The sequence below is a fragment of the Athene noctua genome, chromosome 6, assembly GCF_965140245.1.
Source record: "Athene noctua chromosome 6, bAthNoc1.hap1.1, whole genome shotgun sequence".
In the NCBI taxonomy this organism is placed as follows: Eukaryota; Metazoa; Chordata; class Aves; order Strigiformes; family Strigidae; genus Athene; species Athene noctua.
In genome coordinates, this window is record NC_134042.1 from 24,216,410 (window position 1) to 24,229,426 (window position 13,017).

Sequence of the window (13,017 nt, forward strand, 5' to 3'; positions counted from 1 at the left end):
TACTGGGAAAGACGGCAGTGAAATGGGAACAGGTGATGAGGAGTTGGATGTGGGGGGGCTATGTTAGATGAAATAGTGACAAGTGATCTAGGAGGGTGGAAGATAGGATTTAAATTCAGCTGTCTGCTCTCTGGGGGCTGAGTGCCACGAGCATCACAGCTGCCCGTGGGGGACTGTCAGAGCAGGGCCTGGCAGCCAGGGTACCCGTTCCACCCCCAGCCAGAAGCAGGACAGGGCAGGCACCAGGGCAGCCCCAGCCCCTGGCATTGGGCAGCTCCCCGGGGATGGGGACTGGCCGAAGCCAGGCTGGGACCTGAGCTGGGTCTGTCTTGGCAGGGCCCATGGCCAGGCAGGCAGGGCTGTGAGGAGCTGGAGACCAGCCCTGCTGCGTCATCGCTGGGGCAGGGGCTGACGGCCCTGGGGGCTGACATGGGGTTCTGGGCTGTGGGCGGGGTGGGGGAGCCCCAAGGGTGTTGAAATGAGGTTCTGGACTGTGGGCAGGGTGCAGGATGACCCAGGGGCGCTGGTCAAGACCAATAAGGCTGCCCTCAGAGCCCTAAAAAATAAGAATAAAATCTAGGGAATAGATATTCAGAACAGAGTGAAGATACCTGAGAAGGAAGATTTAAGGAATAAAGAAGTTTGGATCCATTGATGGAAGGCTGAGGTATGAGGGAAAAGTTGGAAAGGAAGAAAGAAGGAAAAGCATCCAAAGGAAATTTTGTCAAGGGGACATACCATCAAAAAGTGGAAGAAACAAGATAACTAAAGCAAGCTTTTCATATGACAGCATGGCATGTTATAAGAGTGGAAGTTCTCTGATATGAACAACCATGATTGCTCAATCACAATGGAAGACCAGCATAACACATCAATATAAACCTTTATAAAAAAGGATGAACTCAAATTATTTCTTGAATCAGGGCCTTAAACAATTTAAAATAATCTTGGATTTCAGTTATGAGGTTATCTTTGCTGTGACGTTGCTGAACTGCTGCAATAGTATTAATAATATTACTTGGCTATTAAAGAATACTTCACCTAAACTTCCAAAGCATTATCTAAAAGTGAATATATTATTCTCATTTTTAAGCTTGGAAAAACTGCTCCATAGAAAGTGGAAAGTGGTTTGCACAAGGTTACAGAGAAAGCTGTTAACAGTATTAAAGTTTGGGCTGAGTTTTGCCTGTGACTCTACCCAATATGTATCTAAATTCTGTATAATCTGGCAGCTGGTGAAAGAGCTCTGGGGATTAGCAGCAGGATCTAGAAGAAACTTTTTGCCTTAGTCTTTGATTTGATTGTGACCCACCTAGGAGTAGTGGAAAACTGCTACCATTGTAGGGCTCTTCAGTGGCCTCTGTGAAATGAGTTGCTGGTATCTGTCCAGTTCCTAATGAACAGATTTCCTTTTAACAAAATCACCTGCACTTACCGTTACCTTCATTGGCAACCTCAATAAAAAAGCCAGGAATCAAATGGATGTGAAAAATGAACTATTCTGTCAGGTCAAATATGATAAGAATTTGTGGGCTGTGTTAGGAAGATTTATACTTTCTCTGCTGTCAGTTTGGCATTTTTATGATCCCTAAATTGTATATGTTTTTTTTTAATTAAACATTTTTCTCAAACCTTCCCTTCACGTTCAGGTAGCAATAAAACTTTCAAATGCCTGAGAAAGGCCTCACTGAAAAACGTAAAATGTATCAGATGTGGAGCTCTGATGAGTAATCACATAGAAAGAGCTGATAACACATGGTAAACTATGGTAAGCCAGCTGACTATGCAAGGAAGTGTTGAACTTACTAGTGGTTTTCATTTGTTAAGGTAAAGGCAACATTATAAAGCAACTTTTCCTTGTTTGTGATGGATTTTATCTCCTATGCTAGGGTAGAATGCATATGATGGTACTTGAATTTATGTTGTAATAGTTTCATTTCAAGTCCCTGTGTCAGTGTTTAAAATAGTTTATAAAAGGAATTTCAAATAGCAGAAACACTTCTGCTAGGGCTGGGAGGTGAATGTTAGCTCACTGAGGCAGCGGGATTTCCACTGATGGAAAATGGAGTAAGATTGACAGGACTTGGATTTCATAGCAGGTACAAGGTATAGCAGGTATAAGCAGAATATGACTGCAAAAACTGAAGGAATGGAAAGGACAGAAGGGAAGGAATTAACTAAAGAGCTGATTGAAGCTGTCAGATGAATTATCTGGGCACTTGCCAAGGCCATTCTCTGAGTCAGGGAAGTTGGGATCTCTCTTCAGGGACTATAGAAAAGCAGATAAGTATCCCATCCTGAATATATGGCTTGATTCCTGGCACTTGCGGGCAGCCGGGAAATTCTTTGTAGTGCCACAGTAAAGGAAGCACAACATTGATGAAAACAGAGAAAAATGGATCCATGCTGGGGAAGCTGTAAGCACTATTTATGGAGCAATGGGGAGTTACTGGCAACTGTGGGGAGTATGGAGCAGAAGCCATGCTACTTAACTGAAATGAATGCTCACAGTGGACCATTGGATCAGCAGGGGTGAGATCAATAGTACTTCTGGTTTTCCAAGTGGTTGCCTGCTTGCAACAGCAGGGAGCAGGAGTGACATTACTCAAGTCTTTGGGTGTATCTTGTTACTTTCCTGTGAATGAAGAGATCTGCATCAGAACCCTGGACTCAGTGCACAAACTAGTCAACAGTTAGCTTCCCTTTGAGACAGGATCCATTGGCTAGTACCACTGGCTATTTCTAACAATTAATATTTTGTTCTGAGAGTGTTAAATGGGGATGTAAAATTTTGTCACCTAAAATGTGGTATGTTAAACCATTTGTTTTCTAAACATGGGATTCATGTTATCTACACTTCACCATCTAGTCTAAAATAGTCTAGAATTTCTTCATTAGTCAGTGGAGTGAGAAAAGCACCTGCAGAGGACAAATCATCTTAGATGGTGATAAATAACTAAAAGCAAAATAAAGAGTCTGCTGTTAGAGTACAGCATCAGTCTGTGTATTTTCAGTGTCAACAGTTATTGGAGACCATCTGGAGAGAGCCTATAGCCCAGTTTAATGTGGACTGCTATAGCCATACCTGCTAATATATGCCCAAAGGGAAATAACCCTGTGAATATGATGTCTTCCAAATGGAAGAGATTTGGCCTGTTGGCCATGACAGTGGTTGCCAATAATTCCTTCAGATATGCAGAAACAGTCTTGTGTAGAGTGCCTCAAGCCTACAATGTGTGTACAATTTGGTCCTAATTCAGCAAAGAGCTGTACCATATACCTACTTTTAAATTTCAGTGATGTTAACAGTCTTGTAAGTCAGCGGAACCACAGATCTGCTCAAATGTAAGCCTGTGCTTGTTTTACAGGATCAGGTCTGTGTATTCAGCGGTACCAAGTTCCTACCCATCAACCCGTTGCTTCATTTTGTCAAAGGGCTTGGGAGCCACAAGATCTGTCTCCTAACTAGTACTCTAAGATATGCTATAATATTTATTCCTTTTCTCTGTGCAAGTTACTTATTTTCCATCTTTGGTACCTTTGATATAAGCATCAGTGTCCTACTTTATGTAATTTCTTTTGCTTCTGGTTTTCGTGTCATTGCTTGCCAGTGATCACTTACAGCTGGAATTCTTTCTGTTTCTTCTTCCACATTTTTCATCCAAAAAAATCCTGTGTCCTTCATATATATATTTGAAACAGCTTTTTCGTAATGTTACAGAATCATAGAATCATTTAGGTTGGAAAAGACCTTTAAGATCATCAAGTCTAACAGTAAAGCTACACTGCCAAGTCCAGCACTAATCCATGTCCTTAAGTGCCACTTCTACACATCTTTTAAATACCTCCAGGGCTGGTGACTCAACCACTTCCCTGGGCAGCTGTTCCAATGCTTAACAACCCTTTTGGTAAAGAAATTTTTCCTAATATCCCATCTAAACCTCCCCTTAAACAAGGGATTGTGAATCTTCTTCCACAGTTTCCTTGTTGTGTTCATTTTTATCTGCGGAGACTTTACACAAACACGCTGCTGAAGAGAAACAAAACACAGCTCAGTCAAATTTACCGGAGGGGGAAGCACAATGATCATCTTCCATATTAGCCCCATGAGCTCTAGCACTCACAGCCTGGGTATATCACAAGGGCAGTGGCCTGCCTGGAGATTGCCTTTTTCTACTAGGCTGGGCAAGGGTGGGTTTTATTCTCCCTGATCTTGAAACAGAGCCACCTCTTAACAGAAAACACACAGTTCTTGGACCAGAGAAGAGACAGCAAAGTGTGCCAGTGAGGAGAGTGTAGACATGGGGGAGAGGAGAGACTTGAGCTCTGGTTCCTGCTCCATGAACTGTTTATACACTTAGTTTAGTATAAAAGGATGCACCAATGCTGCTCAAACACACGGACAAACACAGCTCTGCTAGTCAGCGCCTCAGTGGCTGTGTTCTCCCACTCTGCCTGCTGGGAACCGCTCAGACCTACACAGTTCAGTTTCTGGTTTAGCCTCCCCACTGACCTCCCCCAGGATCACACTCCAGTTGTTTCAGCAATCTGGTTATATCAAGATGTTTGGTGTTTCTTACGACTCCCTTAAATGGATGGCAATTAACTCTTACAGTTGCAAAGTAGTCTTAACCTCAATCGTTGCAGCATGTTTCAAACCCTAAAAAATTATTCTATTTCTAGAAGACAGTCTTACTTTTAAATGCTTGTGTGAGCAAGGCATTTTCCAACTGTTTTGTTATTTTCTGTACTGTGTTTAAGGACATTGACATCTTGTCACTCCATGACAGAAGTTTACACACGCACACAGACATGAGCACGCACACACACACGCGCGCGCGCGCACACACACAAAGGTCTGCAGAATAGATTTTTAAAGTTTCTATGTGCAATAAACAACAAAGTCCCAGTTGAAAGGGCCCAGAGTGAAAGCTGAGCTCCCAAATGAATTAGACTAAAAAAGATAACACCCTGAGGCATCTGTATGTCTCAGCATTTAAATTATATCCCTTGAAATATCAGTTTGGACTTGGTGCCAAGAAATGGTTGAAGAGCTTTTTCATGAATATACCCAATAGAAGACCAATCTGTTGAAATGAAATGTGTCTCTAATCATTTGGTATAAACATAACATGTTTTTACTTTATTATGTAACCTTGAATCATCTTGGTCTTTTAATGATTTTGGATTGTTGCTAATGCTTTACAATTTCATGGAATTACATTGTCTTGCTGTTATGCTACAGGGAGAATATGCACTAGAATTTAACTTTCCACTTATTTAAATGGATAAAATGATTTCAAGGTTTCTTTAAAAAATCTTTTATTTCTTTTTTTTTTCTTTTCCTTTAAGGCTCTGCTTTCTTTGTATAGATATTCCACTCAAATTACTATAGTGGTGAAAAAACTTTCTTAGCACATTTCACTTTCTGAGTCATTTGACAGTTCTTGTATTCTTTTCCTGCTTGAATTATAGGCTGTATTTTTTTTTCCTTTTTAGGATTAGTGATTATATGGATCTGACCCCTGTAGATATCGTAGGAAAGAGATGTTACCACTTCATTCATGCTGAAGATGTGGAAGGCATCAGACATAGTCACTTAGACTGTAAGTACTTCCATTTTTGTAAAATTATCTGGTACAACACTTGATTGTTCCTGAACTATTATTTATATTCCACAACTGGGGTCTTCATCTTGCACCTGCTTTTTTTGTCACAGGGTTTCGTAGAGGGTGGCTCATATATAACTTTTTATATTATTTATTTTCAAGTCTTTTTATAGACATATAAGATTGCTCACATATGTGGAAATAAAAAAAAACTATTTGTATTACCAGAGTTTCCAGCAGTTGTTAATTTACACGTGCTGTGCATTATTTTACTCCTTCAAAGAGGTATTGCTTAGGTGAGAAACTCCCTCCCTAACACAGAAAATTAACTCCTTTTTTTTTTATTTCTGAGTCATAATGTGGAGGTCAAAAACTGCAGCGTATTTGAGATTTCACCAGGTTTTTCAATACAGAACTAAGCAACAGCTCTACCAGTGTGGCCCCCATCTCTATAGCATCCAAGTCCCTGTTATTTGCACACAGGTAGTATGATCAGGATAAGGGTAACAGAAGTATAAAAATGTTACGAGACAAATCTTCCCAGAGAGCATGTGCATATGTCTGTGTATGGGGGAAGGGAGGTTCAGCTTGATTCCTTGTAATTAAACTCTTTGTATTCCTCTTATTAAAAGCCATAGGGCCTAATTCTTTTCTTGTTGAGATCTGTTGACTTCAGTGATGGTGCTCCTGATTTACCCTGGTGCGAAAAGAGACTTAGGCCCATAATCTCTAATTTATCTGTGCCTGCAGTGAAGCCAGATAATTCTTTGGAAGTTTCAGTGACTGACTGCGTTTATGATTGACTTGTGTGTTTTTCTCAATATAAAAGACTATCTGCAAACTGCCTCTTAAATTCAGAGTCCCAGATTTGAATAAGTCTGCTTCCCCTGCACCACATCCTCCTAGCATTTCTTAATAAAAGAGTAGCAACCCAAATACAGCCACATTTAATAAACTTTTACCAAACCATATGACTACAATAGAAGGCAGTATAAATTTTCAGTCCGAAAGTACCTTGCTTGATCTGCAAGGGAAAACAGGAGGATAACTGCAACTGGAAAGGAGGAGAACAGGGACAGCTTCTATTGTAATATAAGGCAACCAACAGCAATATCAAGCTCTGGAAAGCTTTCGAATACTCCCTGAAGTTTCTGGAAGTTAAAGGCATTTGACATAAGAAGGTCAGGTTAGGTACATTTCTGGGGAAAAAAATAAAATCAACTATCCAAAGTGATAAACAAAGTAATTTTGTATCATTTACATTTTGAGTATTTAATATCCAGGAGTATATGTCAGTTGCTCAGAAATGAAGGAACAAATTCAGAAACTTGCTTGGTGCTCTCGAAACTGGAAGTCAAAAATGACAAGTTGCACTTCCACGGCACTATCTGACAGAGGAAATAAAAGATATTTATGACTCAGACTTAACATACCACCTGGCAGAGATGAACATCCCATTTGAAAAAGACCTTAATCTTCTGAATGACCACTTCTCTCTGAAATAGAATATGCTTTATGTAACATTCATCTTCAGAAAACTTAGAGACCAATGCAGACAGTGTGAGTTCAGCGTGGTCCAGTGTATAAGCACTGGACTAGGACTCAGGACACCCTGAAGACAGGAACGACATCTAGAGAGCTGCCTTACCTTACAGTGTTCCTGCTCGCACTGTATGTCCAGTTTAGTTGATTGGATTGCAAGCTTTGTAAGCACAGAAACTTTCTCCCATTATCAGCATCCAGCACAGTGGGGTTCCAAACTTGGCTGTGTGGCTATAGCATAATTATTATTTTTGCTCAGCTATTTTTGATTGCATAGATGAGGTTGGTTACTTCTTGTATGTATAGTTGTTCTCTCAGCTTATAGGAATAAGATGTTGATGGAATCATTCGGGTCAGAAGGGACTCTGGGACATCATCTAGTCATCATGTCAAAAAAGGATCTACACTGATTCAGAGAAAATTATTTAGTACTTTGTCTAGTTGACCTTTAAGGTCAGACTTTCCACAGCTTCTCTGAGTGTCCTCTTCCAGTTATCCTTATTAAGGACTTAATTATCCTCATAATGATTTTTTTTTCCTTCTATCCAGTTGTATTTTCCTGTTTTGATTGTGCAGCTGATGGCTCCATCTTTGCAGTAACCTCCTTGCAGGTATGCTGTTAGGTCCCCCTGAAGCCACCTCTTCTTCAGGCTGAACAAGCCTGGTCCCAGAGCCTTTCCTCAAAGGGCAAGTACCTGACCATCTTGACAGACCTCTGCTAAGCTCACTGAAGTTTGTCAATGTATTTCCTGTCCTGGGAGCCTAAAATTAGATTCCAGATGCAATCTAAAGAGTGATGAGTGAAGGGCAATAATGACTTTCTGTGGTCTACTGGCTATACACTTTTTAGTACAGCCCATAGGGCACAAGCTGATTCGTACCTAGCATGCTGTCCACCAGGACCCCCTGGTCTTTTTCTGCAAAGCAACAATTCAGCCAGTCAGTCCTCAGCCTGAACCATTGCAGGGATCCAGTCCATGCCAGGTACAGGACTTTGCATTTGTCTTTTCATGTTGTTCAAACTTTATGCTCTGGATGAAAGATCTTCAAGTTTAAATTAGACTTGGGAATAGCTGAGGAAGTATACCTGCCCATTAGAAGTCCTGCAGAAGTTGAAGTGGTTCATAACTTTGCCCAGTGAGACGCTCAACTTTTCTAGCATTTGGAAAAAAACTTTGTAGAAAAAACAAGAGGAAGAAATTGCAAAACCCCAAAACACTTCATAGCAACTTGTCCATCCTAGAAAACCAAGTTCAAGCCAAACTAGAAAGAGAGAATCGTCGTGGCTTAGTTAAAATAAAATTAGAGATAAAATTCAGGAAGTTTCAGACATTGGCTGTAAAACCCAGCAGAACTGCATTTTGCCAAAATAGACAATGCAGGAGATTTGCCAGTACAGCATGGGAAACAATTGCTTGAGATTACAAAAAAAAAAAAAAAAAAAAAAAAAAGCAGTATTATGCAATATTTTGAGGAGAAACTGGAAGCTAAAGTAATGGTTAGAGTGCCCTATTGAAAAGCAGAAGCAGGACTTGAGAAAGCAGCAAACTGAAAAGGTTGTATTTGATAGAGGACTGCAGAATGCATCTAAAAATCTTGATTGATTTTTACAGAAGAGAAAATAATTTTTAAAGATTAAAATGGTAAGAATCCCAAATCGTAATGGTTGATCTAAGGGTAAAAAGAAACACAAATAAAACTGGTACTCTGCCTATTCACTAACAACATATCAAAAAAATAATGGAAAAAGTAAGACCAGTACATCCTGCCTTCTCATCCAGGTTATTCAAAGGCATCAAAGAGGAAAACAAGCAAAGAAAATGTTGCACAAAATCACACAGAAAAAATCAAGAGGGCTGTTGATGGCTTCAGAACATAGCAGCCTATTAGAGACTTTGAAAAACAGGCCTTGTTAACACTTTCTCAAATAAAAGAAGACAAAAGCAGTTTCAGGAATGTGACCATAACAAGTATAATGGTGAAGAAGGTCTGCAGGACTGTAGCAGTGACAACAGTCTTTTGTAAGGGAACTGCTGCCCTAATGAATGGTCAGTTATAGTCAATGGAAAAGCTTTCATTGGCTTCAATGGACATGAGGATTATGCCCTAAAAAAGCAAATTTATATGGACTAAAATTCTAACCCCAGTGAAGTAAACAGCAGAAATTCCATTAGGTTCAGTGGAGTCAAGATTTCTACTTAGATTTATGTTAGTTATAGCTTCATGCCCTTATGGATTAATAAAACAACATTCATACTCTAACTCCTCACATATCTGCATTTATTCCAACACAATACATGGTGATGATCCCACAAGTTATTAAAAAATTTTTATTTTTTTTTTCCAAACAGAAATAAAAAGGTTAGGGATACTGTTTCTATCTTGTTTCATTCAAACTTTCAGTGATCACGCTTTTTCACAAATCTCCCAGCCAGTTGTTTAGTGTTACAATTCTACCTTATCAACCTGTTTCCCATTTTATAATGCTTCATGGTTTCAGAAGTTTGGGAAACTTCTCTTTTGTTTGTCTTCACTGTGTTTGTTGAATGAATTGCTGGTGGAATCCTGACAGATATCACTCACCATAAATCAAGTCTCTCTCACAGAGATTATAGTTAAAATGTTCTCTAGTGTAATAGCCTGTACACCATCCAGCATCATGGCTCAGCTGTTAGCTCAGCTGACACACACAACTGGCTAACCTGCAACAGCTTGTGTTTGAATCTGAGCCCTCAAAACATGCAGGTCCCTAATCCTAGCTCTGTGTAACAGAGCTCTTCTTTAGGATATATTGCATTAAAGAGTTGAAGATGAATGCTTTACGTTTCATAGTTATGCATCTAGATCTAACACCCTAGAAAGACCCCTTGTGCCCTCAGTTCTACTTTACTGCTTGTAAGAATGGGGAAGGTGATCAGATCCTCTCTTTTCACTTACCTCTGCATAGAAACATTGCAGGGCTGAACTGTGTGTCAAGCATAGGGCAGCTCATACAGTTTCACCAAGCCACAAGTAGTGTGGGTAGAACTGCCCTTGTTCCAATAACAAGAAAATATCACTGATCTTAAAGCTAGCAGGATACATTATAGGTCAAATCAATATCAGAAATGAAGCAGATTAATAAAATTACTATAGTATCAGGTCTTAGCACTGTATGTAGAGCTCAGCAAGGGAAACTGGCACTTGCTGCTCTCTGGAGTACGATTCTGTGCATATGTGCTTCTCGTTGGTTGACACTGTTGTCATACAGGGTCTATAACATCCCTTTTTGATTTAAGAAGTACGTTTCTTGCTAAGAGCAAATGGATGTCATATGCTGTAGGAATATATGTCTTCCATTTAATTGAACAAAATTAATGGTCTTCATTGAACATTGAGTACTTGATGTTACTGTTCAATGCAGGTCATTAAGAAGGCAGCAAGGAAGGATAAAAGTCAAGACCTCTGAAGGCAACCATGAATATACTTGTGGACAAATATAGGACAATGTGCTGCCATTTGAAAATTAATATATTGCTCATAAGAACACTGTCAAAAGTATATATTGGTATATAATATGTGCTTTTTCATTTTGAAATCCTAATTGAGGTCTAAATTCAGGAACCTGACACTGACAAAAAAAGATACGTGTTGTCCTCAGCTATTGCTTAGAAAATATCATCCTGTTTCTTCAGGATTTGGTTACAGCTACTGTACAATTCCTCAGGAACAGTGAGCCAGGGCAGTTCATGTCCCATAAAGCAAAGGTCTCTGATGAGTGTGTTTGGTAGCACTCCCTCTGATCTACTTTATCCGGTTTCCAGTGGTTAGAATAATCCAGTCTTTCTGAAAATAAACTATTCCACATTCACCTTTTTCATGGCTTCCCTATTTTTCAAGGGATATTACCCCCTCAGTCTGCTTTTAAATCAGTTATATATTCATGATTTCTTTTATGTATGTTCAATAAAAAAATTCTGTTGCCATACAAAATATTGCTTAGTGGCTTAGCCTACCAGCTGTAGTTGAACTAACCCTTTTAACTTATGCACATCGGTTATAATTTTTTATTCTCTTAATAACCTCAAACACATGAAAAACAAATAGAATGAGTTGATAATTTCTAACAGTAAAATACACTTCACATATTTTGCTATCATGCTGTGGAATAACTCTGCAATGTCAAGTAGCACACAATTAGTAAAACTGTAGGGGGAAAAAAAGAAGTGTTTTGATCCTGAGGAATTTTTATCCTAATCAGATCGAAATTTCAGTGCTCTTGTAGTGCTTAATATCTTCAATCACCAAAAAAATCAAACTGATTCCAATGTCAGGTTTTGCATTCTGGGACTGAAATAAAATGCTAAAATATACAAATGAATCTCATGTTTGTACAAGTTTATTATCATCACTAAAAAGCAAGATTGATTCTAAATTAGGCTGATAGAATGTCTGGTGTTTAGCTAATTCTTAAACCAAGCCCGCTTGGCATCCTGATGACAGTCTAGTGTATCTTTTTTTCAAAGTATTGCAGAAGTGTTGGTCTGACCACCTGCACAATCTTCCTCTCTGTCCGTACTATGGGCCAGCAAAGACTTCTGCATTAGAGACCAGCATCTTTATGTCCTTTTAACTGGAGATACTGGTGATAGAGCAAGATGAGGGAACAGGAAATAAGAAACTAGAAAAAACAGAAGCATATAAAGAAGATTTTTTTTTTTATTCATATGAGGAAAAAAGAGAGCATGGACTTTGGTTTTAGCCCATGCCTAGTGTTTTGGTTTTCAGTCCTAATGAATCTTAAGAGATATGCACCTAACCAAGAGTGTGTATATTTTGTGTCTTTTAGCCACGCTCTGCAATCCTACAGATGTGTTTGCTCCTGCATTGTGAGGTGCTGATCTGTCTAGTTTAATTTCTTTGTCCGCTCTCTGACCAAAGCTGGTTACTTTAGAAGAAGGGGGAAAACACTCTGTAATATGCAATTACGTATGCCTTGCACCCTTGTTTTCTCCATAATACACTATTAACTCATGGTTGGTTTATTCCTTGAAAGATGAGAACCTATACCACGGCTTACATTTTTGTTTGTGGAGGAGGGCTGTTACTACTGTAATATTTGGCATTCTAATTATCTGTATAAATACTCAGATATAATTTTAAATCCTGATAAGTTTCTAATCTTTGCGATGTTTTACGGCTAAGTTTTTCACATGCAAATTGTGTGCTATTGGACAAATGTTTTCTGTACATAAAGTATATAAGAGTTTACCAGAAGCAGCAGATCTTTTGGATAGTAAACAAACTAGAAAACTCTACAAAGTGAAACCTTTAAGCTATTTAAACCATTAGCTACTGGACCTAACTGCAGAGTTTTACCTTCTGTAGCTTAGCAATATACAGTTGTTTTGCAAGATGTCTCAGATATTTTGCATCAATAACCCTTTAACTTGTTATTTCATCTTCAAATTAAATCTAATGCAATACTGATTAGTACATACCTTTTTCCATTTGTAGGATCTCCATTGTAAGTCTTCCATAGCTCATACATAGTAAGTTGAAATTTACACCTAAACTCTTCTACTATTTTTACATTAAAAATGTATGTAGTACCAGCTGTGTAAGTACAGCTACTTCATTAAGGGTCTGAGGAGCTCTGACTTGTGCTGGGAACCTCTGGTTTCCCAGTTGCTTCCTTAACAGTTTTCTTTATTTTTTAAAAAGTCTCTTTGTGCTCAAAATTTTGAATGATGAAGATAAAGATTAATTTATACTTTGATATTTTTGTGATACATTGAAGAAACATGTAAAAAATTGCAAAGCCAAAGGAATAAAAGATTTTACTGTGCATCTCCAGCAGCTTCACCTTCACTCTGTCCACTAAACT

At 38.9% G+C, this 13,017-nt stretch overlaps 1 protein-coding gene across 6 annotated transcripts in view; it reads left to right on the forward strand.

The window, feature by feature from the left end:
* NPAS3 (neuronal PAS domain protein 3) overlaps window positions 1-13,017 on the forward strand; it is a 612,152-nt gene that overhangs the window by 583,187 nt on the left and 15,948 nt on the right. For all 6 annotated transcript variants that reach the window (XM_074909196.1, XM_074909198.1, XM_074909200.1 and 3 more), the window contains one exon: window positions 5,500-5,606. In XM_074909196.1, the coding sequence (XP_074765297.1) occupies window positions 5,500-5,606 (107 nt within the window). The remainder of the gene's footprint in view (window positions 1-5,499; window positions 5,607-13,017) is intronic.